Source organism: Bidens hawaiensis, unplaced genomic scaffold, assembly GCF_021521415.1.
Source record: "Bidens hawaiensis isolate Kalapana, Puna unplaced genomic scaffold, B.hawaiensis_p1.1 tig00419544_1, whole genome shotgun sequence".
Lineage (NCBI taxonomy): Eukaryota > Viridiplantae > Streptophyta > Magnoliopsida > Asterales > Asteraceae > Bidens > Bidens hawaiensis.
Genome location: NW_027504896.1, coordinates 134,986 through 162,590, shown reverse-complemented (window position 1 = coordinate 162,590; position 27,605 = coordinate 134,986). Strand labels below are relative to the sequence as shown.

The 27,605-nt window shown below is 33.4% G+C and overlaps 2 protein-coding genes across 2 annotated transcripts; both read right to left on the bottom strand.

Moving 5' to 3' along the window:
* Positions 1 to 4,682: 4,682 nt before the first annotated feature.
* On the bottom strand, positions 4,683 to 6,903 carry LOC143609318 (LEC14B homolog). The gene is made up of 9 exons (XM_077084100.1): positions 6,501 to 6,903; positions 6,304 to 6,423; positions 6,153 to 6,230; positions 5,904 to 6,089; positions 5,691 to 5,768; positions 5,455 to 5,630; positions 5,234 to 5,392; positions 5,066 to 5,126; positions 4,683 to 4,972 (listed from the first exon to the last, which is right to left on the bottom strand). The coding sequence occupies exons 1-9, from the start codon at positions 6,867 to 6,869 to the stop codon at positions 4,841 to 4,843; spliced, it is 1,359 nt and encodes a 452-aa protein (XP_076940215.1). The 5' UTR covers positions 6,870 to 6,903; the 3' UTR covers positions 4,683 to 4,840.
* Positions 6,904 to 9,538: 2,635 nt separating this feature from the next.
* LOC143609321 (cytokinin riboside 5'-monophosphate phosphoribohydrolase LOG8-like) lies at positions 9,539 to 10,797 on the bottom strand. The gene is made up of 7 exons (XM_077084103.1): positions 10,687 to 10,797; positions 10,439 to 10,536; positions 10,314 to 10,344; positions 10,130 to 10,229; positions 9,974 to 10,044; positions 9,744 to 9,887; positions 9,539 to 9,670 (listed from the first exon to the last, which is right to left on the bottom strand). Exons 1-7 carry the CDS (start codon positions 10,795 to 10,797, stop codon positions 9,590 to 9,592), a joined length of 636 nt encoding a protein of 211 aa, XP_076940218.1. The 3' UTR covers positions 9,539 to 9,589.
* Between the last annotated feature and the right edge of the window lie 16,808 nt (positions 10,798 to 27,605).

The window sequence follows — 27,605 nt, the reverse complement described above, 5'->3', positions numbered from 1 at the left end:
CTAAGGAGTGGATTGTATTGCATGTGTCTAGAGTCACACTTGTGGCATGAACTTTTTATTGCACATTATTTATATTTGATGGGTTGTGCATGTTTGAACACATGATTTATTGTTTTTAAACCATTTACTTTCACGCTTCCACAAAACTTTAAATTGTTTGGATTGGATTTTGTGTTCTCATGTTTGAGTGAGACTTAAATAAATGTCTTGAATATTTTAATTTGGTTCTTTGGTATAACGAATGAGCTAGATCCTGGTTTGTCACATGTCTCATGGTAAAACTCCGTTAGTAAAAATTTGGGGTTGTGATATTACGAATCAATCAAGTTGGTGTGTCAGTCTCCTATTCTAGATGCAAGGAATTGGATGGAGATTACGTAAATTAATTAATTAATTAATTAGCGAATAAAGTGCAAGAAGTTGGAAAAGAAGGATCAAATCCCATCCAAAGAACCTAAAAAGAAATTTATGACCATGTGATTCTAAGTAGACAAAAAGATAAGGAATTGAATGTTGATCACGTACAAGTAATTTAGTCCGTAAGAATATTTCATACTTTATGTCCAAAGAATGTGTCAAATGCTTCCATTATATTATTTCAAAGATTCGTCATACCATATCACTTTTAATAAAAAGTTTATGCAAATGGTACAATCAACAAGTGTAATATTTGTAGTTAAATAATTATGGTTATGAAGAAACACAAGTCCGAACTGGATGGTCCGAACTCCTGTTTACCCCAAGTGAGTCTTCTGAACAACAATGAAGTCAGATCTAAGCTAAACGGCCTGCAAAACAGATCACCGTGAGTCTCGTTACGGGAAGGACAAGATGGGGGGTATTCCTGTAACTACCATCCGGCGTGAGAATAAGTACAATCCTAATCGGAATAATCCATGAAAGTACAAGTAAATTGCGTAAGGCTTGAGAGTGTGAGTGAATGAATACCTGAAAGAGGTGTACTTGGTATTTATAGCCGAAGGTGGGGGAATGTAATTGGTGAAGTTGTCACTATCATAATATTCCTCTTTCACCTGAATGGACACATGTCGAGCCTCTATTGGATGTGACAGCCTGGCTGTGGCCGTTACGTGCACGACGTGGGGTGGCCATTACATGTCCAGGTGTCATCTTTCCATTCGTCGATGTCGCTACCAGGGAATATTTGAGAAATCTGCTAGGAATAGTTTGTTACAACTGCCCTTTCATATCACGTGGGGATCACATGTGTGTTGAGTCCCTTGTGTTGCTTGCAGGTTCCTCCCGCGGATGCTCATTGGTAATCCGCGGGTTGCGATGGAGACCCACTAAGCATGTTTTCAGAACTGTGGACAACTTTTGCTGGCCTCGTGCTGACTACAAATGTTTGTCCAGGTGTTCCTCTCATTGGTGTCTATTGACGATTCGCGAGTTAAGTAGGGATCCGCGGGTTGAATTAGGGATCCGCGGGTAGCTTTACTACCCTACCTCTATAGGTTCTTATACTAAATTCGTAACAAGCTGTCGGAACTAATATTAGTAAGCACTTTAATGAAGATTTATGGGAAAGATGCTATTAAGTCAGATTGGATGGAAGAAGGCATAAAACTTTACTTAAAAGGCTAGATAGTGCGTTAATTTGTTACATACTAATAAATGTGAAGAAAATGTTAGATTCAATTATATATGAATATATAAATTCTATGAAATTCAAAGTACGTTTATAATTTAAGAAAAATAGAGAAAGATGAATAATTTCAAAGATAAAATTAAAATCTAGAATCTTAAAGTATGAAAACGTGCTCCTATAGAACTAGGGTATGGGCACCCCACCCACCAAGCTTTGGACCACTCAACTAGCTTCATCAATCAACCATTAGCTACTTGCCTGGTTGGGTGTTTGCGTGAGGCGACAGATGCATGTAGATACGACATTAAACAAGTAACCGGTGTTACCGTGTTAGTACGTCGTGTAACTTTACAATAGTACAAACATAACCCATTTCAACCTAACATTACCCGAAATTCGTTTTGACTTGACCCCTTTTGACTGAACCCGTCCGACCGACTTGAACCAAATTAACCTTTTTAGTATCAGCCCGTTTTGACCTTAACCTTTTTAGACCCATGAACCGATTGTCACTCCTTAATGGTAATCGCGTAGCACGTTAAGTTTTTAAAATGAAAAAAATATAACAATACCATACTCAAATTAAAGAGAATAAATGGTTGTTTTTATGGTATAATTTTTAAAAAAATATTAACGTGTCAAAAAGTTATGGCTGTTTAAACGTAATAAAGGTAGTTGATTTAAAATAAAGGCTAAATATGTAACTTTTTGTTTAAATCAATAAGATATGATTGAAGTTAAATGGCCAAACTTGAATTAAAATTAACCGTTGGGTAAAGTCCAAATTACCCCTAGAATCTAATAATTTTATGCATCACTTGTTGTACCTAAATCAACAATTTTGACACCTCTTAAAAATTAAAAAAGTCTTTAACTCATGCTTTATATATAGTATAGATATAAATATAAGAGCATTCATTTTTATCTCTATGTCTATAATTACACTACACTGCATTTTTTTTTTTTAATTAAATAATATTTTTTTATACTTTTATCATTACATTTTATCTCTTCTTCACTCACAACCATTCTCTCTTCTTCACTCACAAGTCACAACCACTCATCAATAAAAGTTTTTCTATCTCCTTCACTCACAATCACTTATAATACTCTATATAATATAGAGAATCATTCATGGTTTTATGAAGGACCTGCTGAGAATGCTTAATAAGAATAATATAGATAGCTCCTATAAATATTATACTGCCAGCAGCCGACATTTACCATTGATTTGACAACATTTTAAGCAAGTTCACATAAAAATATTAGGCTGATGACTTTCATGAATAAAAGCAATTTTTTTTTCATATGGTATTAACCATTTAAAATATATAAAGGAAGTTTGTTATTTGTTAAGATTAAAATATACATCTCAATTATGCCAGCATTCCAAAACGGTGAGGTTCGATTAATATGCATCCCAATTATGTCAAACTCGCGTGGAAGTTTACGTATCGATTGCAAAACAAGGCGAGATTAATTTGTTACAGAATTGTCGACGTCTCCAAGTTGATTGGCCAAGTCATTTGTGTCGTTAGCAATAATCATCCAAAGAGGAACATGCCCCAAGAGTAGGTTTGAGAATTCGTCTTCGAGGGTTTATTAAATAGTTACCCCACCTCATCCCCCGATTTGGGAAATTGGGAAATGGATAGGGAGCTTAATAATAAATGTTTAAGAATTCGTCTTCTAATTATACTTCATACTCTATAGCGGATCTCAAACTCTCGGCTTCTAGGGAAGATGGAAGAGACCACCATCTAACACACCGAGATACCATTGACTAAGTACAATTTGTATAAAGGTTCTACATAGAAAAATATTGTTTTAAAATGAAGCATTTTCAATTTATTCCTGAGTTTTACTATGAATGACAATTCATTATTGATCGATTTTGTTGGTAACTTATGAATTATACCCATGCGTCATGTAGCGGGCTCATACACAAACCAAAATAAGCAATAAACCTAGGGGCCTAAAAAATTATTAAGGCCCAATTTCGAAAACAAAAAAACTATGTGTTTGTGTGTGTTGTTTGATTATACTAGGCCTTCCAACACTTCAAGATCTATGAATTAGCGCATGCTAACTAGCCAAGCAGACAAAATTATCCTGCATCTTTTTTATCTCTCGCCCGTTTCTTTCATCAATCTCCCGGCCCTTGCTTAACTCCTTGTTCCGTAAACCGGTCACTCGTTGATCTGATCGGACCCCGAACACGCGAGAGCCCGGCTCTAAGAGCCCTGAGATAAGTAAGAAAGCGTTGGTGGGATTGGCTAGATAATGATGAGTATATAAATCAATAAAGAAGAAATGGCAAGATAATTTAATATCAATGGAGGTGCAAAGGAATTTCGGTGTTACCGTAAAATCATATTGGGGAGGAAGTTTAGAATTAGAAATTGATAGTCGTGGCACACCCCCTGGCTCAGGCGGGGAGTGGTGAGATTTTCAACTCCCCCTCCCCGCAAGGAATCAGACACCGCAACCCACCAAAGAAAGAACTCACTGAGGAAACGAAGAGGAGAGTACCGAGCAGGCAGCAGCAGTTTCTCAATTCTCGACCAGTAGAAAGTAAATCAGTAATCATGATTCTTGACGCTTGATTGTAACAACGGACAGCCAGAAAAACTTGATACGAGAAAAGCAAATTTAAAAAAGTAAATCTCGTCGAATGAAACTTGCGCCACTCGTTCGAATTTCATATGTGAAGACTATACTCTGGATATCCTTCAAATGCAAGTGTCCCAAGCTCACAAAAACTGCCCTTTATAGTTAATGTTTACTAAATATATGACACTTGTTTCAAATCTTGCCAAACATAGTACACATTGATTTTGTTTTGAGGCCAAAGGAACCCATTCAATAGAAAATACACCTAATAATCCGCATGCTAGTTGTGGAGTTATCGTTGAATCGTTAAGAGAAGATAGATTTGATTAGCATTTTGCCTGTTCAGGATGTCGTAGAAACGATATCAAATGGTTCAATGCTAAGCTGCTAACACAAGGTGACTAGTTTATATGACCATAATAGTTAATAAAGAAAACATTGACCTCATAGGCATACAGCAGCAGGCATGCCACAAAACTTATAAAAGTAGCAACACTACAACATGCATACAAAAAAGTATCCAACGACTGATGGACCGACAATATGGTGACACTACATGAACCCATGACGTACCTTTATTTTTAAACACCTTCATGGGCAATATGGTCTTTTTGTTTTTTAACTCAATTCCCAATTAGCAATTACCCCATCCCATGATGAGCTGCCAAGCATAGGACTAAAAGGATGCCAACTGCAATCTCTCACAATTTGGTCATGAAATTTGAGTCTTGCAACCTCGGCTCCACTCACCTGAAACAAAAAAAAATTAAAAAAATAACAAAGAAAAATATTATTTTTTGTAAACAAATTAAAATGATTCACAAAACAAAAGTTAAAAGTTACCATATCATAAATATAAATGTGCGCATCAGCAGATCCGGTGTATATGTACTTCTGCCCCGTGCTGCAGCAGTAGTGATCAAAGATTACAATATATTAATATTGTAAATATTAATATATTGTATGATGGGGAGAAATAGCATGAAACCGGTAAATAAGTAATAAAAAAACCTGTATGATGGGGAGAAATAGCATCTAATGAGTGTTCGCAAGACTCTGTGACCTCTATATGTAGCAATAGATAAATCATTTGGGTGTTTTCGGTTTCTCAAATGTGACGGGTATTCCATCCATCTATAATCCCATTCAACATGTCTAGGCATTACAACTCTGCATAAAACATAACATAAGTAACAGATCTACCATTACATATATAAATAAACCAACTATACCCGCGTGTATTTGACGACATTTTCCTGATATCCCATAGTTTAATGGTTTGATCTTTTCCATTTGAAATGAAATATTTGCCATCTCCGTGACTATCAATGAATGTAATTCCTTCAAGATGTCCGGCAAGGATTCCAGATTCTTTCCCTCTTGTACCAAGGCATCGCCTATCCCAAACCTAAAGTAAGTTATTAGTTAAATAACACATTGTAATTTAAAAACATCATCAAGAGTTTACCTTACAAAGGTGATCATCACTCCCAGAATATAAAACATGACCGGCTTCATCAGCAAAACAAACAGTGTTAACATCCGACTGCAATGTATAATATAAACATATCGTTTAGGAATATCACCAATACTCAAATTCAAATCCACAGAAGTTTAACAAAAATGCATTCTTTGATATTATGCAATAAGCATTTATAATATTTGTAACTTTGTAGCATACCCTATGTGCCGGTATGCGGACATTCAACTTATTGACTGCCAGATCATAAACATATATTGAATCATCACTACTTGCAGCCACAAGTTCTCGTCCATCAGTTGAAAACTTTACAGAAAAAATTCCAAATGAATAATCATCATGATCATCATCATCATGACCAGAAAAATCCAGCCCCTCATGTATCTCCTGCAAAAAAAAAGAGAGATAAAGACTGTAACAAAAAAAATAAGAATACAAAAGAATATATACCGTAACATTTGCAACCGACTCGGTCATAGTTGATCCAGTATCCACAATATGAACAATAGGGGACATACTTGAATAAACCTGGCCAAATAAATTTGAAATATCAAATATGTTCTTGAAAAAGTAAATTACGATAAAACATATTGTATATTACAAGAAAACGTTGATCGGGTGAAAGAGATGTGTCTGTGATCGTCCAACGCAAGCTTCTCGCGCGGATATTTTTCTTAACTTTCCAATCATTCTCAACACTGTATATCTTAATATCACTGTCCTGTATAGAACATGATTATAATCAAGACTACGAGAGAAACAAAATGAGAAAACTATAAATTCATTAACACATTATACCTGAAATCCTGCAACAAAAAGAGTACCATCGGCTGAAAACTGCGAAACATAAGCACAACTGTCCATCCTATCGATCACAGACGGGCCATTAACAGGCAGATACCGGTTCGACAGATGGCACCGGTCGGAAGCCGTGAATCTAGACCTCCCGGTGTAATTCCCTTCTCGACGGGCCAGCATTTTAACCGGGGAAAGCGGTAACTTTTCGAATTTACCGGGTGCCACTCGACTAAATAACTTATGGGGTTGAGACCTAAGCTTTGTTACTACCGCAATCTCCGGTAACCCCTCACCGGAGGCTGCCATGCCGCCAATTATACCGCCACCATCTAACCCGCACTGGCGGACCGACTTTCTTAACCTGCTCATTTCCTAAACTGTGGAGTCCTACATATATAAGGATTGGATTAACACTTAACAACATTCAATTGTGAGAAAGAAGAGTTTTAATGTTAAATAAAATGACAGGAACCATACTATTGATCTGATATAAATCTATAATCATAAGCCCTAAATTCAAGTAAGCACAAATTAGACGAATTAGTCGGGCTGGATGATCAATTAGTACCTGGTATGTATGTATGTATGTATGTATGTTGTGCTATTGTTCTAAAGCTAAGGCTTGAAGATGCTGATTTTGGATAGTTTTATGTAGGGTTTAACTTTAAGATTATGAAGCGATGGTAAAGAAGGTTTTTATGAGGTAGTTAGTGTGATATACGTGTTCCTTTAGGAATATGATATAGTTTTTTAAGAGATGGGTGAGAGAGATGAAAAATGATACTATAACAGGGCGGAAATGATTAGAATCCCTATGCGTGATGCGCTTTGAGAGAAGGAATATCCTGGTTACGAGTAGCCGGTGCATGCTACGTGACTTTGGATATGAGTCGGTGGATTATGTTATCACCGGTCGTCTGGTTGTATGATTGCGGCGATGGTGTGGGATCACATTACTCGATGCTTTTTAGTTCTATTGGGCTTGGTGATGTCGAGGAGGCGTGTAATGGGATTGTGATTATAGTTTGTTGGAGAATTTGGAAGACGAGAAATGATCGGAAAGTTTTTGGAGGAAAAGAGGTCAAGATCGAAGACGTAATCTGGGATATAAAGTCGTTCAGTTTTCTTTGGTACAAGCGTAGGTCTAAAATAAACAAAAAGATTGGTTGAATCGGTGTAAATTTTTGTTTAGGTAAGCCCTCTCTTTTTGTTTTGTTGGTGGCTTCTCTCCGGGTTATGGAGGTTGCTTGTTGGTGTTGGTGTTTGTAAAAGTTTACGGTTCGAAAAAAAAAAGATACATTATATGATGATACAACTCATATATATGTTTAATTAATAAATAAATGATTTTATGCGACTAATAAAAATGTCATATGACCTGTATTTGTATCAACATATGACCATTTTTTGTTATGTCATACGGCCCGTTAACCATTTTTCCCTATGATACTCTTTGTATGTTACCACACACGTTAGTGTATACTTCTAGGGTTGGTTTTTATATAGTTGATCCCATCTTTCTCATTGTAAATTTAGTGTGAAAACTATAAATTATTTCAGAATAGCATCTCTCATTCTCTCTTTTGTAGAAAACTATTTGTCAAACAATCAATTAAAAAGGTTTAACTTACCTTATTCTTATTGCCTTGCTAATTAGAAATATAAATGTTTTCTAATTATTTTAAGGAATGTCTATTTCACTAAAATATATAAATAGAAAACTGTAAATATGTTAATTTTTATAAATATAAATAATATTGTTTATATTGTTAAAGTTAGTAAACATAAAATATGTTAATGGTTAATGTTATAATAATAACGAAATGCAAGTCTAGTGACCCCTCTCCATATGCCATCATAAATATGTTTTATGTTAATTTGTCTTTAATCTAAATCTACTTTTGTTTATTATTATTTTTTAACGGGTGATGTTATTCATCAGGTGTTGATTTTTAGTCTTAAAAGTGTGTCCAAAGTCGGATTTACACATGCAATGATCATATTTTGAGTCGACAAAGGTGATTTTCATTCTTGCTCAAATAAAGCATAGTTAGCTATCTAGCGCACCTTGAGAAAGTAGTAAAGCAAAACAAAATGATGTTGGTTATAGATTATGAGATTAGGTATCAAAGCAAAGTACATGCACTTATTTTCTTTTATATTTTAATTGCATGTATGAGGCCCACAAGACAACAAAAGGCAAAGAGAATCAATAATTTCTAGTGAAAATCAAAGAAGGATTCAAAACAGACTGTTAGTGACTTAGTGTCACCATTTTACATAACCATGTGAACCCCCCCCCCCCCCCCCCCCCCCCAAATAAAAATGCACACACACTCCAAAATATAAAGACGTATAAAGTTATGTAACTTGGAGAGATTGACCCTCTAAACGCATGGTTAAGTAACTTTCTTTACATGGTTGATGGTTATGCCAACTACGGCCACTCTACATGGATTCTACATAAAAAAGAAAAAGAAAAAAAACTCGAGCACATAATTCAAGTGTTTGCTATTACAGCTCAAACCCCACATGTTTTTCATATGACACGACTCTGATATTTTAAAATCAGAGTAGTCATGACTTGTGACAATCGTCCCTATAAAGGCTTCTTCTAGGTCAACGACTACATTAGCATCCACAGCAAGAAGATATTTTTTCTTATAATTGACTTTAAAACTATTTTCTTTACTGCTATTGTTTTCATGTTTGATTGAGTTATAGTTCATGCAAATAAACAAAAGTTTCTTTTAGACCACGCTGTGAAGACGACTTAGTATTATAATGCTGCATCATTCAGTATATTTGACAATCTCGTTATGTTAGGCATACATCATGACACGAGCCTTACCGAATTTATGTTATGTCGTAATTTACTCAGACTCAACTCAAGACATAACATTATGGCCCCTTATTAATTAATGAAACATACAGTAACGAACATTTCTAACGCAATCAAACCCACACTAAATGAAAACAGTACACACAATTGAATCTGCTAATAAGCAGAATTTTATGACAAAAGTCAATCATTCAAATTTCAAAGTCAAGAATCAATATAAAACTGGTACCAATTAGATGAAATGTAATCAATTTAGATTATAATTCCCTAATTGCTCCATCTGCCAGCTCTCGTGAGGCGCAACATGATCATGCTCAGGTGTGTATTGCTGTACCACAAAACTAACGTAAATAAACAAACATAAAACGAGTGTCACAACATGATTACAAATTTCTCAATACCTCCATTTTAGTCAACAAATCTACTGCGTTCGAGGCTGATAAAACAATGTCTCTACAACTTGGCTTGATGAACCCTTCTTTGACTCCAGTGTCAAATAGTGCAAGCAAATTGTTGTAATATCCATCAACATTTAGCAGGCCAACCTGACAAATAAAGTTTGAAATTTTTTGAGTTTATGTATTTGACCCGTTAGAGATGTAATATAGCCTGAAAGTCTGAAACAACTCACGGGTTTTTTATGAATTCCAAGTTGTGACCATGTGACCATCTCTAAAACTTCCTCCATGGTTCCATAACCTCCTGCAAACACCGACACCATGAATAGTCGATTACAACTTTTATGTACAAACATCAAGAAATTCGAACATAGTTACAAAAAAAATACCAGGAAGTGCAATAAAGGCATCAGCTTCTCGTGCCATGTCGGCTTTTCTTTCGTGCATATCCGATACAATGCGTATCTCTCCGACGGATGCACCAGATATCTATCAAGATTAGCAAAGTTAGGCTTAATGCTTAAATCATCTTTTAATTGCTCACAATTTATAAATTAAAAGGAATAATAATACCTCAAGAGGTACAAGAGCTTTTGGAATAACCCTGCCAATGATTTGATTAAACTCATTAACGCGTTTGAACGATAAAAATCACACTCGGAACTGGAATTGTTGCTTATGTATATTAATATTATTACCCGAGAACCCAACAACCACCATCATAAACTCTCTGAGCTATCATACCCATTAGACCAATACTTCCACCACCATATACCAAGCTTATCTTCCTATTAACCTATAATTAACAAAATAATCATAAAGCTTAATCAAGAAAACAAAAACAATTGATGAAAGCATCAAGTTCCAATTTTTATAAGAAACCAAGTTCTAAGAGGCATTTTATCAAACAGTTGGTGTGCAAACAAAAACAATCATCAAAATTAACCAATTCATCTCCCAGTTGAGTAGCAGCAACACTGTAGACTTCACGGTGACCCGGATGACTTCCACAGAAGACACAGATCCTCTTGAACTTGCTGATTGAACCCTCTTCCATTTCTCTTAGCAAACTCTCCGAGTCTTTATGACAAAAATGATAATTAAAGTTCAGTGGACAATACAATAAGAATATCTTTTGAAATCTATAATATATATATAAAAGAAACTTTAAAAGTTTTCTGTTTTTTCTTAAATTCTTTCGACCTATCATGTTGTTTTATTTGTAAATGAAGGCCTCTTATGCATTTGACTCAAATTCATGAGGATGGGTCTCACCAAACACACATAGTTCTTAAACGGGTTATAAGATCTTATTAAATTAAAAATTAATATTACCAAATATTTGATATGAAAATCCTATAAAATAGGGATATAATAAAAACTAATATCCGATTTTTTTTTAAAAATAATTATTTATAATTAAGAAACAATTTTATAGTAAAAAAAACGAATGGGTCATAGGTCACCAAATCCAAATAGCTTTTAAATGGATTATAACATATCATTTATTTGTGAAACTCTTTCATCTTAACTATATCATTAACTTTTTTACCATAAAATCAATTAAAATCTAAAAATAAATATTAAAAAATAAAAAATATAAAACAACCCTCGTAATACGGGGGATAAAACCTAGTAAATAAATAAGAGAAAAGGATATTATTTAAAGATACAAAATTGGAGTTTTGAAATGTAATTTTTTTAGGGAATATATGACGTGGTGAAACCTTAAAAGAAAGCCCGCATGCTTGCTAGATTCAATATTTCAACACCTGTTTGGTACCTTTTAACGAATATTTGTTAAAAAATAAAATAAAAAACAGCAAAATGGTGATTTGGTGATCTTTTGATGTTACTTGTTACCCATCATTGTAGGTGATGCATGGGATTGGCCCGTAAATCTTACTCTACAATCACATCTCAAAAGCCGTAATGAAATTGTCTATAACTTTTTGTGATATTTGTTTAGTATACTTTTAAAAGCTAATTATTTAACTCGTGCGTTAATTTTGGAAAAAAAATATTAGGTTTAATATTATAGTTAAGTTGTAAGAGTATGGTGATTTAACTAAAAAATTGAAAAACCGACACCGTCATGTATGCATAGGGCTCTCACCAGTCATGTATTGTCGCCTAAGTTGCTACTGTGTATTACCTTAAGGGGTGGCGCCACTCTTTTCAATCACCCTTATTTATGTATTCTGTTAATCAAATAAAAAGTAAATTTTAAAATTTTTTTTGTTAATCAAATAAAAAGTAGAGTTTTTAAATTTTCTAATTGGACAAGTTGTAAAGGAATGTTTGGAAATTGCAAAAGTTGGTTTTCGGGTTGTATCATCTGCGTTTCATAGCCGAGAAAGGAGAATTGTGGGGTTGCGGTGACATTTCCGTTGAACCCATGATACCAGCTACCACCCCCCACCACCCAAACAGGGGTAGCGTTCAAAGGAGTTGCTTGCCCTTGGGGCCCTAGGAAGAGGTTTGGCTAGCAAAAGATGGCAAGGTGGCTCTTGGGGCACTTCCCACCATAACCAGACTAAGACATTTGGACTATAACACTAAGTTACGTAACATGCTATGTAAAACTTTTTGATACAATACAAGAAACAGGGCAATCAACCTCCATAATATGAGGAAGAAAATGAACCGAGAAGAAAATTTGGGTTTTGTTACTTATATAATATTATTCTTTTGAATTATTTATGTTTTACGCCAACTTTTCGTTTGGTTTTATTTTCCTTCCTTTTATTTCTTTTTTATAAGAGTTTTTTCCAGTGTTGGTGGTCATTAACGGTAATGTGGTGTGGGTGCTACCTGTCATGGTTTTACGTCTCCGCCGCAACGCGAGGCTTAATACTAGTTAATAAATAAAAGAGGGCCGATGTGATTTCTTTCTTATGAATAACTAATTAGAGGGGCAAAATAGTCATTTCATACGTATTTAACAAAACTTAACATAATTTTTGTATGTCGTTAATCAAATTGACAATTTGTTAAAAATTGAAACTTCGGTGAACCAATTGATTAAAGGTTTATAAATTGGACTAAAATGATTAAAACAAACAAGCTACGATTACAAACAAAATCTAATCTAATACAATCTAATTTTACTATTAAAAGAAAATAATGTGGATGATGTAGCAATCTCATATTTATTTTTGTTATAATCTCTCTACTCATTCATTCTATCTATCTATGGGTTATGGGCAAAACTATTTTGTTAAATGGGTTATAATTTCCTTTCTAATCTTTCATCTCATTCATATCTATCCATGGGTCATGGGTCAAAATAATTTTGGCAAAAGGGTTATAATTTTCTAATCCTCATCTTATTTATCCTACATATCCATGGGTCAAAACTATTTTGACAAATGGGTTATAATTTCTCTTCTAATTTTCTAATCTTTCATCTTATTCATTATAGTTATCCATGGGTTATTAGTCAAAACAATTTTAACAAATGTTGTATGTTGTTGTAAACTTGTAATGATTCATCTCATTCTAATTTCTAAATTTGAGATTACATACTTTTTATATTTGTAGTATATATTTTATTTTCTTCTTAGCTTTAATTTAGTTCATTTCTTTCAAAAAAACGTACCTTATTTGTTTTTATTATTTAACAAATCTCATGTAATATACGGTTCAAAAGCTAGTAATAATAATAAATTAACTCTTCATTTTTAAGCATGCAGCCTACTATTTAATCACATGCCTAAAATTTACAACTCGTTAAAAACATCAGGAAAACAGTTCAGAATTAATTCATCACATTAGATATTACAAATGTTCTTAAAATATTATAAAAATTGAAATATTGAAATATCATATCATTTCTTTTGACAAATCCTATCAGCTTTATCTGCTCTACTAATTATGCTTTGATATTAAGTTTAATTTGTCATTTAGGAATAATTAAACTAATACAATGATTAACTTTTCCTTCTTTTTCATCTCTTGCTACCCCCCCCCCCCCAAAAAAAAAAGTTTTAAGAAAAGAAAAAAGAGAAGAAAATCATTTAAATTGTTTTTCCATGTTATATGATCTTTTAATTTGGTTGGGTAGACGTCTATTTCTTATTTTGGTGAAATAGATATTGTTTGGTTCGTTTTCTGAATACGAATCTTTTTCATCTATAATAAACTAAGAGAGTAAAGTGTTATTTTCGTCCTTGTGGTTTGACAACTAATACGAATTTAGTCAAAACGGTTTATTTTTTGCATATGGCCCCTCCACGTTTTCCAATTATTGCCAATTACATCCAAATCACTAACCTCGTTAAATTTAATCGTTAAATCAGGGGTAGACATGTCTTTTCACTATTTCTTTATTATATGAGTAAAGTGTCAAAATCGTCCCTAGGGTTTGGTCATATTTGCGAATTTCGTCCAAAAATATTTTTTTTCGCAAGTAGACTCTCGATTTTTCTCAACCGTTGCCAATTTCATCCAAATTGTTCACTCGGTCTAAATTCAATGTTAACTCAGGGGTGTTACTGTCATTTTACATATTTGTTTACATTGTTATTATTATTGCGCTGAGCTAAACCCCTTATATGACTAAAAATAAAGAAGAATAAACAAACGGATAATATATTGGATTCAAACATAGGAATCGCGAAATGTTATATATGTTAGGGATGAGCAAAATCGGTACCGATTTGGTACCGTCGGTACCGAATCAATACCAAGGTTTCGAGTTTTCGGGATAAGTACGGTATGGTACCGGTATTTCCCGAATTTTACCTCAAATATCGGTACCGTATCGGTACCGAACCGAACATTTCGGTACCGGTACTAGACATTTGCGATTTTCGGGATCGGGATTTTCGATACCGGTACCGGTCTGTACCTGTACGTTACTAAGCTCATCCCTAATATACGTCATTAAAGAAACACATAATAATAACAATGTAAACAAATATGTAAAAGGACAGTAACACCCCTGAGTTAACGTTGAATTTATACCGAGTTAACAATTTGGACAAAATTGGCAACGGTTGGGAAAAATCGAGGGTCTACTTGCGAAAAAAAATATTTTTGGACGAAATTCGCAAATATGACCAAACCTCAGGAACGATTTTGGCACTTTACTCGTATAATAAAGAAATAGTGAAAAGACAGTCTACCCCTAACTTAACGATTAAATTTAACGAGGTTAGTGATTTGGATGTAATTGGCAAGAATTGGGAAACGTGAAGGGTCCATATGTAAAATATAAACTTTTTAGACTAAGTTCGTATTATTTGTCAAACCAAAAGAACAAAAATGACACTTTACTCTGACTAAGAGGATGATCACACTTTATATGAATTGAAAACAAATTTAGTATGAATTTTATAATAAGTTTTAGTATAAATGAGTTAGGCTCAAATCCATGAACACCGAACACATTTAACTACACGTTCATGTTAAGAGTAGTCCTGGTGGTTCGTTAGTTGACCGGATTACTTTTTATAATTTAAAAAGATAAATTTTATGTAAATATCTATATTATTGTGTATTTTTTACGGAAAGCATAAAATCAAAAGAGAGATGAGCATCAATTTAAACAATGTTTTATATGCTTTTTTATACTTATTGTAAATTTTTAAATTCAAATTTATGTATTTTAGTTCATGCTGGGTTTAACCCAACACCATGCAAAAACGATCCATAAAAACTGTATACGATCTAATAAAAAATATAAAGTATAAAAGACTTATTTTAAAATGAAAAAAACAATGTACATTACTATTAATGTGATCTAATTGACGCGGTTTTGTTGCAAAAGAATTTATGAAAAGTGATCTAAACTTTGATGGGGTTTCGTTGCAAAATATTTTATGAAAAATATAGTATATCTTAACCTCAATCTCTAGATTTATAAGTTCAAACTAGTGATGCATCAAGTCGATGTAACTTCCTTTTTATAATTATTTATTATTAAAAAACAGCTATAATATTATATTTGACCGTAGTTAAACTTTGATAGATCGAATGTTTGTAAACCGTATATGCTTAACTCGTGTTAAGCATGAGTTTCTAGCTACTCATACATATCTTTCCGGGGTGATGCACTTATCAAATGCTAATACTAGAGAGTTGGGGTCAATCCCCTTTTAAGTCTTAGTGAACACCGCCCTCCCCACACTGTTTACACAACGTTGTGATGGTGGTTGACCAGTCAAACTTGACTTTTTCCAACGGTCCGAAATTGTAATCCAGTTAATCACCAATCAAAACTCGCACTTTTGTATAACTCTATTCTTAAATTCTAAAAAAAATCTACAAACTCTATATGGATTCTCCGTCTTCTTCAGATTTTTACAACCAGTTTTTTGGGAATGCGGATGACGACGCGAAGGAAGAGGCGATTACGCTCGCAGAAGAGTGTGTGTGATCTTTTCCGTTCTCCTCCATCCATGGGCTCGAAAAGAGAATATATTGAACGAGATCGTTTGGGCGCAAACGCTCGTTTGATGGCAAATATATTACTTCAATGACCCGCCAAAATACAAGAACCCAAAGATTTTCAGGCATCGCTTTCGTATGTCTAAACGTTTATTTTTGCGCATTACCAAAGATTTGGAGCTCGATTTTGAATACTTTCAACAAAACACTAACATGCATGGGATGTTAGGATTCACAGTTATTCAAAGGTGTACTTCAGCCAAATACTTGCTCGCCTATGGAACACAACCGACATCAACGATGAGTACTTAAATATGGCCAAAAAACAATACGATACATGTTGGAGTACTTCTTCTATGGTTTATTTGAATTTTTAAAAAAATTATATCACTTGTTATTTTTTAAAATTGGTTTTAACTAAGAAATTAATATAGGAATAATAAAGCTCTACAATCAACATTATTGAGAAAGCCATATTTGAACGACCTACAATAGATTTATGAGACGCATGCCCAAGTACATGATTTACCGGCATGGTTGGGAGTGTAGACTGTACGCACTAGGATTTGACTAATTGTCCAACCGCATGGTGAGGTTAATTCACACGTGGTGACCAAAGATAACCAACGATCAGTCTTCAAGTGATTGTTCATATGGCCTTCGGATTTGATCAGCCTAATTTGGCACCCCTGGGTACAACAACAACATAAAGGTTTCGGCCGCGTCACCCATGGTAGAGGATTACGTCTCTGGTACAGCATCACTCGCTTCGTTTTGGGCCAATGATAACTAGTACCCACACGGTTACTATTTGAGTGTTGGAATATATTATATATGAAGATTATTCGATTATCGTGAAATCGTTTAAAGACCCAATAGATGAAAAAATGGACTATTTTAAGAAAGTATAAGAGTTTTCGCGAAAGAAAATCAAGAGGTGTTTTGGGGTTCTTCAACAACGTTGGCATTTTGTAAAAAATTTATGTCGTTTATCAACGTTGAAAAAAACGAGAAATGCTATGTATACGGGTATTATATTTGATATAAGGCTAAATATATATTAATCCCTTGTATATTTTAATTAATATTTTAATCGTTTATGTTCGGTTTTTATTAGGATTTGTATACTACTAACTTATTTGAATAATGTAGGTTTCAGGTTTTAATTCCGGTGAAAAGATGGCGAAAAACAAGCAAAAACAAGCCGAACCGGAGAATCGACGCATCAGGAAACGAACCGGACCAAACCAGGAGAGAACCGGACCGGCTAGGCCGGCCACCCCCCCCCCCCCACATGCCGGAGCGCCGCGCGGCCAGGGTGGCCAGGCCCTTCGCGCGGCGCGGCGGTCTCCTGGTCAGCCCATCTTCAGAATGTTCCGTTTGTTAACCGACTTAACCTATTTTTGGACCCCTGTTGCCTATAAAAATACCCCTAAACTCACCATTAATCATACCTTGAAGTCCAAACGAATTTGGTGAATTCCGAGGCGTCCGAGGCGAGTTTCCGGCAGCTTTGGAGTCGAGGAATCAGCCCGCGAAGTGCTTATTGATCAAGGACGAAGACTCCGGGTTTTATCACCTTTATTCTTCCGTTCTTATTTATTTTCGCCATGATTTCGTTTATTATTGTTTGGTTTGATTTTGAGATGCTAGGCTAAACGTTATAGACTGTCTAGGCTTATGATGAACCTTTGTTGACATTGTGTTTTGATTTGGGATTTATTTACGTTATGGTTTTTATGATTTAGTAAAAGGTTTACTTATATTAAATTGATGCGTATGGATATTTAGAATTGTTTGATTGATTGTTATTATTCCATAGTTGCCTTGATTATTGTTTGTTATTATGATAGGTTGCTGTTAGGTCAATTACTTTGTGTTCTTGATTATTTTATGATTGATTTCGAATAAGATAATAGGAATAATAATTATTAATTAAACAAACATAAGTGTGCTGCTAACCTAAATAGCTGTAAGGTGCTAGGTTATCGATAGATCTTTATTATTTGATCTTGCTAGATTTAGTTCTTCGTAAGGAGTCCGTCTAGGTTTGACTATTTAATTATTGTCTATTGAATCAATTTGATATATTAAACTGCCTTTGATTTCCGCGCTGTAAGGTAGGATTTCGTATAAAGGAACTAAATTATAACCAATTGGGTGACCGTAAGCGAACTTGATTTTTAATACTGGTGTGCGTTAAAACTTGTTAGAAATCCATAGGTTTTCTCTTGAGAAGGGTCAGGGGTCCTATTTGGTTTTTCTATTAAGTGTCTATTTTACGATCCCAGTCCATAACTAAATATTTTTCCGAGTCAATTCATTACCGAAATTTAGGGGAGTCTAGCCTAGGTAGTTTTCTCATCATCATCTTATTTTCATAACAAACTTTGTTTTCGTTTAATTTACTTGTTTTCTTAATTAGTTTTAATTATAGTATTATTCAGTATTTTAAATAAAAACCCCCTTAAACAAATATAAATAATAAGTCGTGTTTTGTAGTCAAGTCTAATTAGCTAGTAAACGTAATTTAAAGAGTCTCGTGGGTTCGATATCCGGACTTACTTAGCTGTACTAGAGTCGACCGGTTCACTTGCCGGTTAGTAGTTTAGTTAAGTTTAAGAGTCTAAAATTTATTACTTAGTGTCTAGATTAGCGAGTTTTTATATAACTACTTTTAGCACATCAATATTGCTTAATATGATTATTGATGGTTGAGTATATTTCCTGCATATTAATGTGTTAATTGTTTCGTTTTATCGAGTTTTAGTGTGAACTGTGGTACTTCAAACAATCAAGCTTGCTTTTATATTTCAGGTGTGTGAGCATTAAAGATACTAATTGGAGTCTTTTTCATGCGTACTTTGAAGTTTGGGGAGTTCAGAAGTGATTCGCGGGTGTTTAAAAGTAAAACGGGCATATTTTGGACTAGAAAATGAGTTAGGGGACCCATAATATATGAATTTTGGGTTTCTCAACGAGGCAAATCTAAATCTGATGTTATCTTTGCTCTCACTATGCGAAAACAAGGTGATAAATCATTCGCGCTATGCGAAGAATCTAAAAAAAATGGGAAAAAAAACCCTAGTTGATATTATAATAAGTTTTCAGCCCCTATTCGACATATCTTCTCTTCCATAAATCATAGGCGAGTTATATTGCGATTTTGCATCATCTCGGAGCTTTCGGTTCGTCAAATCAGTTCATGCTTTCATCATTTCATCAAATAAGCGAGCTAATCATCATGCAGATAGTAGGCTAAAAACCTTTGTGATCACTTTAGGCTAGGGTTTTGTGTAAACTTGCTATGATCGAACTCTATGTACTTAATGGTTTTGAAGCTTGAATGATTGTCTTATTCTTTCTTGCTTTGCTTTTCTTTTGATTGTTTAAACAGTTTATAATCCGGTTATCATATTTTGCATCAACTATTTGATTGTGTTTATCGGCATTTAGGATTATGTTCTTATAGCCATTGATCCGATAGCCGTTAGTCATTGCATAATAACTGACCTTCATATTATAAAACTGGTAATTAGGTTGATTGCGTTCAGTTACGTATCAATATCATGCATGTAATATACAAACACAAATTTATAATGATCATCTAACACACGCCATGATGATAATCAGACTCTTTCTAAGAAATTAGGCTATCATTTAATATAGATCTTTCACACATCTGTCATCATTATAATATTACATGCACAAATTAATTTCATTTTGACAAGCCAGTTAGCTTTGGCTCAAGTGGTATTTGAGTGAAAGTAAAGATTTGGGTTGAAGGCCATAAGGTCTCAAGTTCAAATCCAATTTTAACCAAGTTTTATCAAAGTAGATCTTCGTATAACAGGTTTTCTCAGGAACAGGAGATATTGGGCTGCCCAACGAAGTTTGCGATCACATGCGTGTGGGCTACCTAGCGCTGTTTCCTAGGAAACGTTAGGAGAATTGGTGTAAATTTAGTTTTTTGAAATTTTGTTGTAATCGTAGTTTGTGGTGACTTATGTTAGCTATCTTATTGTTTTTTCCTTTCCTTGTTATTAGATTCGTTGCTTCTTGTTAGAAGTTCCTGTAAAACCTGTGATATCCCTCGATTTTGGGTCAAATTGTATTTATTTTGTATTTGTTTTTATGTTGTAAACCGACCCGATTTATATTCCGAACATTTCAAATATATAAAATATTGGATTTTATGTTACTAAAACATTCCCGCTTGTCTAATTTGAAAAACCCCTTTTACGGATTCGAAAACGGACTTAAAACGCTCAAGATACATCAAAAACGAACTTCCGGACGCGAACCGATGTGCAGACCAGCAGCAGACCAGCAGCCCCATCTTTTTTTTTTTGTTGTTTTGTGACTTGTCTTGACCCCTCTTGCATGCAAACCTTGATATCACACCCCATGCTTGACCCTTTCAACCCACCCAATATATACACCCCTATCCTCTTCATTAATCCCTGCTCATTCATCTCTTTCTCTTCCAATTCTCAAGCATTCAAAAGTGTTCTTCATATTTTTTGGCAGTTTGACTTTCCAAAGTTAAACTGACCATAGTATTACATTATAATCAACTTGTTAACACTTATTTATACTTGAAGATTGTTATACAACATATATATAATAGCACCCTTTGTACATTCGGTGGGCATTTCTCCGGTCTCGGTCGGTTAAGTGTCCGACCCATAAGACAAAGCTACATGGAGGACTCGTAGTAGTCCTTGATTATATATATTTTCCGCATCTAACCATCAAACTTGTTATACTTGTTTAACTTCTACTCATCTTAGTTCTATTTTACATTTTGAGTTCCATGGTTATGGGTTTGTAGAGACTAGCCTCGGTTATTCCGTAAATAGCTCCAAACCGGAAGCAGAACTCTTGTTTACTAGTTTGTTTAAATAGTTGTATAAATATGTTTTATGTAAGATTTGAGTTTCTAAAAACCATTTTAATTAGTTCCATGGTTATGGGTTTGTAGAATCTAACCTCGGTCTTATCCCGAAACAAGATCCGAACCGGAAACCGAGCTTTCGTTTAAAGACTTTGTTGTTGACTTTTTGTATTAAAGACTTTGGTATTATTATTTATAAATTATTTTAAAAGTTCTATGATGTTTGGACATGTGGTAACCATTCTTGGCCTTATTCCAAGATAAAAACCGTACCAAACCAAGTTTACTCGCTTAAGACACACAAGTGTGTTTTTAACCATTAAAGCTTAATACTTCTTTAAAAATACTTTATAAACGGATTTTAATTATTTTCACAAAGTACTTGGAATGTTGAATCCAACTTGATCTTATAACAAAGTTTGGACCGATTAAACCGAACACTCGCTTAACGGACGTTGTTAGTTCTAAAACAATAGAACTACATACTTGGTTAAGTCTCTTTAAGATTTATTGAGTTATCTTATACATTTATTATTTTGGAAAGTTGACTTTGGGTTTGGTCAAGTCACCAAGACCCGAACCGACCACCCGAACACTCGTTAAAACCTGTTTTAGTATCTATATTATAAAGGGACTTGCTTTCTTGCATTTTTACCCACCTTATTACTTAACATAGGTTGAGTAAAATTAAGGGCTAGATACTTTAACCCGGTTTCGAGCAAACTTACATTTTTAAGGACTATTATTATAATTTCTTAAATATTTACATTTTAAACCTTAAACTTTAAATTGTTTACATTTCTTATCATTTAAAGACTTCCAAGACAACTTTTCTAATACAAGACTTCTTCTCCTTTAGGCTTCGTTCGTTAAACTCATCGTTCCGGTTAATCTCCAAATCATCAAATCTTTCAAGTTTATTACTTGAACGTGAGTACTTTCATCCCCCGTTTTCACTCTTTTATATTTTGGGGGTGACATTGCAAACTTATTCAAATCCAAATGATTTATACTTGAGTCTTAAACCACAAACTTTAATTTATACTTTACTTAAATAAATGCTTGATTTGGTGTTATATGCTTATATGCTTAAGTGCTAATATGTTTACCGCTTTTGGATGGTTGATTCATAAATCCGAGTATATCTGGCATCCCCTTATAGAAAGGTGTCGTTAATGTATTCTTATTAACGATTTCATACAAAATCCGAGTATATTTGGCATCCCCTTATAGAAAGGTGTCGTTAATGTATTCTTATTAACGATTTCATTTATCTAAATTGTTGCTATTATTTATTGTTTTGTATACAAGTTGTGGAATTTCATATTATATGTCTATTGTTCAAAAACTATGAAATTGCTCACCAACCTTTGTGTTGACAAAATCTATTTATGCAATGTTACAGGTTTGACTTTAGGTTGACTCGAGGACTTGAAGAAAAAACGTTATCGAGACTATTAGGATATTAGCAAAACGAACAATATATTATTTACTATGATTTGAATTCGGTTATTGTATGAACAAGTTATGTGACTCTTTGTGTTTTTATGAATTTAAATGAGTTGATTAAATATTGTCACTTAATAGTGTCGTGTGCGATGAACAATCGGTTGCGCCCCGACGTTTCCGTCATGGTCGGGGTGTGACAAAACCCTCGACTTCTCCATATGCTCTAGGGCATAATCCCATCACACATAGCAAAAACGTATGAATCTTTCTAGAATGGATTGTATCTGAAAGGCAAACTACATTTGTAGACAAAAGTCATGTCATAGGTTAACATAACTATTTGAATTTTTTTTATTAGTTTGATTGATCGATTTCAAATTGATAAAACTAGGACGTCAAAGTTTCTAATCCCACTAGTTTGAATACACGAAAACTACATTATTAACACTTCAAATTGCAACGTCGGCTGCAATAAAATATATTTCCTTTCTTATTCCATAACAATACTTTATTTATAGTTTAGTAACTTAATTCGATTTTTTTCTAACTAATAATTATCGTTATTAATTTTGAAAAGTTCTAAATACACACTTATATTTATTTTTACTTTTACCTTTTCCACATTTCAAAATAATTTTATTGTAGTCGGATTGCATTAAAATTAAAGTACATATTTTTTGTTTTGTAAAAGGGTTTCGCACATAATTGGATCGGTAATTTTGACAAAATATGACTAACCACTTCGACTCTCCGATGACAGTGGAGGCTGGTGAGTGATGAATTCCTTGTGAAGATGATCATTTTTTACAAAGTACCAGTACTATACCTAACCGATAGCGGTATTTATTTTTAAGGTTTTTGGTTTTGATATGAACTTGTGATTTGATGTTTCTCGGCATTTTTTCACATACCGGTTTCGAATCAGTACCATACGGTCATAATTTGTGCAATATTTGGATACAATGTTTTCGGTACCGATTTGGCATTTTCTTTACCAGTTTTGAACTGGTAGCGTACCGAACCAATACCAACCAAACAATATCGATGCATATATTGGTATTCATATATATAATTATATATATATAAGGTTTCGGTATGTGTTGGTTTTGATATTTTATAGTATCTTACACTTCCAATTCAGAACCGGCACCATATCACTAAAATCAGAAAGATATTCAGTATGTTTTTTTTAATCATTTTCATTTTTTGGTGTTCACGGTACGAATTTCATCCTTATTTCCATAGTTAATCTTCCGCAACACTCTAACATTTTGTGATAATTTTAGGCCATCTTTTGTGAGCATTAAGATAATATATAGGTTTTCCGCTACATTGCGCGAGTAATGTTGGAAAATTAAATATAGTGAATGAAGATTAATTGAAATAATTAATATTAAACTCTTCATATAGTCATGAAACTCTTGAGTAGAGCCTTTTGATGACATTTGATTAGTTTTTATTAGATTCTTAAATTTTTAATTAAGTGAGACTTTACTCACCCTTAACTCTTATATATATAACTAGCTTTAAAAACCCGTGTATTACACGGTATAAGCTAATGTATAAATTACAATGAATAATTTAATACAAATAAAAGAAAGGAATATTTGTTTTAAATATTCCCAACTATGACCTATTGGTAAATATTAGTCCCAACTTTACACTTGTCTGCTGACCGTCCCAACTATTGATGTATTTGTTTTTAACGGGCCGCGACTAACGGATGTTAACTCCATTAGTGATTTGCTTTCTTCTCCGGTCGCATCACGCCGGAAACTTGCCGGAAACCTGCAACTCGCCTCCATTCTCCCTAATATTGTTACACCATCTCTCTTTATCTTTCCCCTTATTCGAAACCTAACCGACGTGCCGCCGTTGTTGTCTCCGGCGAAGTCCACCCTCGTCAATCGTGCACCATTCGAGGTAATTGACACATCATTCGACTTGTTTTTATCCTCTTAACAAAATCCCTATGCTTATTTTGTAAATCGTGTAACATTGATTTCAAATTTTTGAAAATAAAATCGGGTTTAGTATATAGGGATTGACCATGAAAGTAGATGAAATCTACTTCATTTTCTAATTTTCGATATCTTTTGAAGAGGGAGGGAGACGGTGTGATGATATTAGGGAGAATGGAGGCGAGTTGCAGGTTTCCGGCAAGTTTCCGGCGTGATGCAGCCGGAGAAGAAAGCAAATCACTAACGCAGTTAACATCCGTTAGTCGCGGCCCGTTAAAAACAAATACATCAATAGTTGGGACGGTCAGCAGGCAAGTGTAAAGTTGGGATTAATATTTACTAACAGGCCATAGTTAGGATTATTTAAAACCAATATCCTAAAATAAAAAATAATTAAGTCTCTTTACATTATGTAAAAAATATATTACAAATATAGTCACTTTATATCATCAAATGCATTTGCATTTTAAATCGAGAATGGGTTGTTCTACCATCAGTATACAATAATGAAACAATGCCACTGAAAGCAACATTTAAAACAATGAGGCCTTTAGATCTGAAAGATGTAGTTAAAGTCTTTCACAAAAATGTTACTCCATACCTTAAACCCTAAACACAAAACCCTAAAACATAAATCAAAAAAGACACCGGATTTTCCTTTTTGAACAGCTTGCATGATGTCTCTTATACTAAATATAAAAAATGAAAAATTTGTCTATGATTTTTAAGACTTATTAAACATTAGATATTTGTAAAAAGTAAACAAAATTATTATAGTTTTATTCAATATGAAGATGTCTCAAAAATTAAATGTTAGTGTACTCTTTAAACATAAACTCTTTTATATATATTTTAATTTTAAAGAAATATCTTTATGACACGCAATTATTATATATATTAATATATTTTTTATATTAAGTATGCTTGCAATATAATTTATAGTATTAATAATCCAATTAATGGAGATTGACTAATTAATACGGTATGTTAAATTTATAATCAATACTATATTTAGAACCGAGATGTTTTTTCTTCTTTTCCATCAATAGAAGAGAAGTGATTTGAGTGGAAATTTGATAGTGAGAATTATCATCAGAATGCCATGTGTACAGAATTATTTTCTTTTATTAGTATAGGTAGATAGGCTATGTGCCTTATTTGAAAATAGCTAGAAAATTCAAGCATGCATGCAATAAGAGTTATTAGTGAAGAAGAAAGCTTTAAAGAATCATATGTTGGAAACCTATAGAGATGAATTTCCAAACATATAGAGATGAGTTCTCTACTTGATACATTTACTTCTTTATTCTATTATTTTTTCATAAGTTCTAACACTACACTTTAATTACAACGATGTAACCTCTAGTGCGTGGACATCTCCGGCAGTACTAATTGCTTCAGCTGTTTTTCCCTGGGACACAGACGCGTTGTCTTATGTAGAGGCGCAAAATCTGTTTTAAGGGAAGCATGTTGAACACGTTCCTCTACCTCAACTGTCAACTTTTGTTTCGCTTATTCTTGCAGCCAAATAGACTCCTAGAAGTCGTTGATGTGGTAAAAGTTGGAAATTTTATTTTTTAAGTTCGTGTAAAGAAGATTACAAGAAAAATGTTGTTGAATAACAAGTTGAAAACTTAATCATTTGAAGATCTTGAGTTGAATCATTTAACATATTTGTTATGTTATTTCATTATTTGTTTTATTTTATATTACGGTATTTGTACTACTTATTTTCTCATGTTAATAAAGAGAGTATCGTTATTATTTGTATTAATTTTAATATGAAAAGTGTCCCGAATTTTCTACAAGTAAACCTTCTAGTTATTATCAATTTTCAAACCCATATATTTTTTTAACCCGCAATCTGCGTAATAGCCAATGATAATGAATAATATACTTACATGCTAAGTAATTACGGTATATAATAAAGCTTATGGTATAAGACCTAATGAAAGGGTGACAAGGGCAATCTTGTCTTTCGTTATACAATTTATGCATTTGGCCCCAAAAGTTTTTGAAAATTTAAAAAACATTTACAACTTCTCCACTTATCTTTACTTACTACAAGAGTGCTCGCGCTATGCAGCGGGAAACACATACTATGGTAATCATGTAACAAATTTATGGGTGTTCATTATTCCGTAAATTATGAGACCGTTCTTCAGTTTGGTTTCACGGTTGAAACCGGAGCTAATCGTACATATTGAAATGTTAATTATTTACTTATTTAGTATTATATATGTTTTATAATATATATTAGATATAGTTAAACAAAGTTTTATTTGATGTGGGTAAACTCGTCTATTACAACTTTAATTTAGCCCAATTTCTAGTATGATTTTTTTGGAATATTTGTTCTTATTATGATTTCACCTTCTATTTGTTGTAATAAGGTTTATCATTTATGTGACCAAACTTATCTTTGTTCATATTATGATTCTCTTAAATAACATATTAGTTGGTGCTTAGTTTGAAGTGAAGGTATAGACAGACTAATAATTCTTATTTTAAACTCAATTTATTATCGAAGTACAAACTATATCAGAACCTAATCGTTGATAATGGCTCGGCTTAGTTGGGTTTTAATTTTAAACAGTTTAGTTTTGGTTTTCGACGACGAAAAAAAACGTGTAAAGTTGGCTCATGGTTTAATATAAAGCCATCAAAACAGAATCGCAAACACCTCTGCATAATTTTTTTTTACTTCGAAAACTATAGCAATATCATACTCAAATTAAAGATAATAAATGCTCGTATTTATGATTCCATTTATTTTAAAAAATATTAACGTATGAAAAAGTTATGACCGTTTAAAAATCGTGGGGGTAATTAGGTTAAAAATAAAAATAAAAGAATATATAAGTAAAAGATTAAGGACCACTGTTGTAACTTTAAGGGATTAAAATTATAAATATTTTAAAAAAATTTCAATTGCATGTGAGATTCAATGTGACAATTACAATTTTGTCTCTATTATATGTTGTACCTAATGCATTAAATGTTGTAAATTACTTAAAATGAGTGTCTTAATTTGCCCATTAGTGTTATATTATATATAGTATAGATATATTTATCTTAACACTCACCTTAAACCAATTCCTTCCCCATTTTCCCGATTTTAAAGCAACCATAGCGCTTTCATACGATAATAATTAAAAAAATATG

What these genes read in the sequence shown, in the direction of transcription:
- LOC143609318 (XM_077084100.1), bottom strand. Translation starts at nt 6,869, where the DNA reads ATGAGCAGGTTAAGAAAGTCGGTCCGCCAGTGCGGGTTAGATGGTGGC. An exon ending in TTTTTGTTGCAGGATTTCAG is followed by an intron (nt 6,424 to 6,500) that starts GTATAATGTGTT and finishes TGTTCTATACAG; the next exon opens with GACAGTGATATTAAGATATA. An exon ending in GTGATGATCACCTTTGTAAG is followed by an intron (nt 5,631 to 5,690) that starts GTAAACTCTTGA and finishes AACTTACTTTAG; the next exon opens with GTTTGGGATAGGCGATGCCT.
- LOC143609321 (XM_077084103.1), bottom strand. Translation starts at nt 10,797, where the DNA reads ATGGAAGAGGGTTCAATCAGCAAGTTCAAGAGGATCTGTGTCTTCTGT. An exon ending in CTCAACTGGGAGATGAATTG is followed by an intron (nt 10,537 to 10,686) that starts GTTAATTTTGAT and finishes TGTTAATTATAG; the next exon opens with GTTAATAGGAAGATAAGCTT. An exon ending in TTGGAATTCATAAAAAACCC is followed by an intron (nt 9,888 to 9,973) that starts GTGAGTTGTTTC and finishes TTTATTTGTCAG; the next exon opens with GTTGGCCTGCTAAATGTTGA.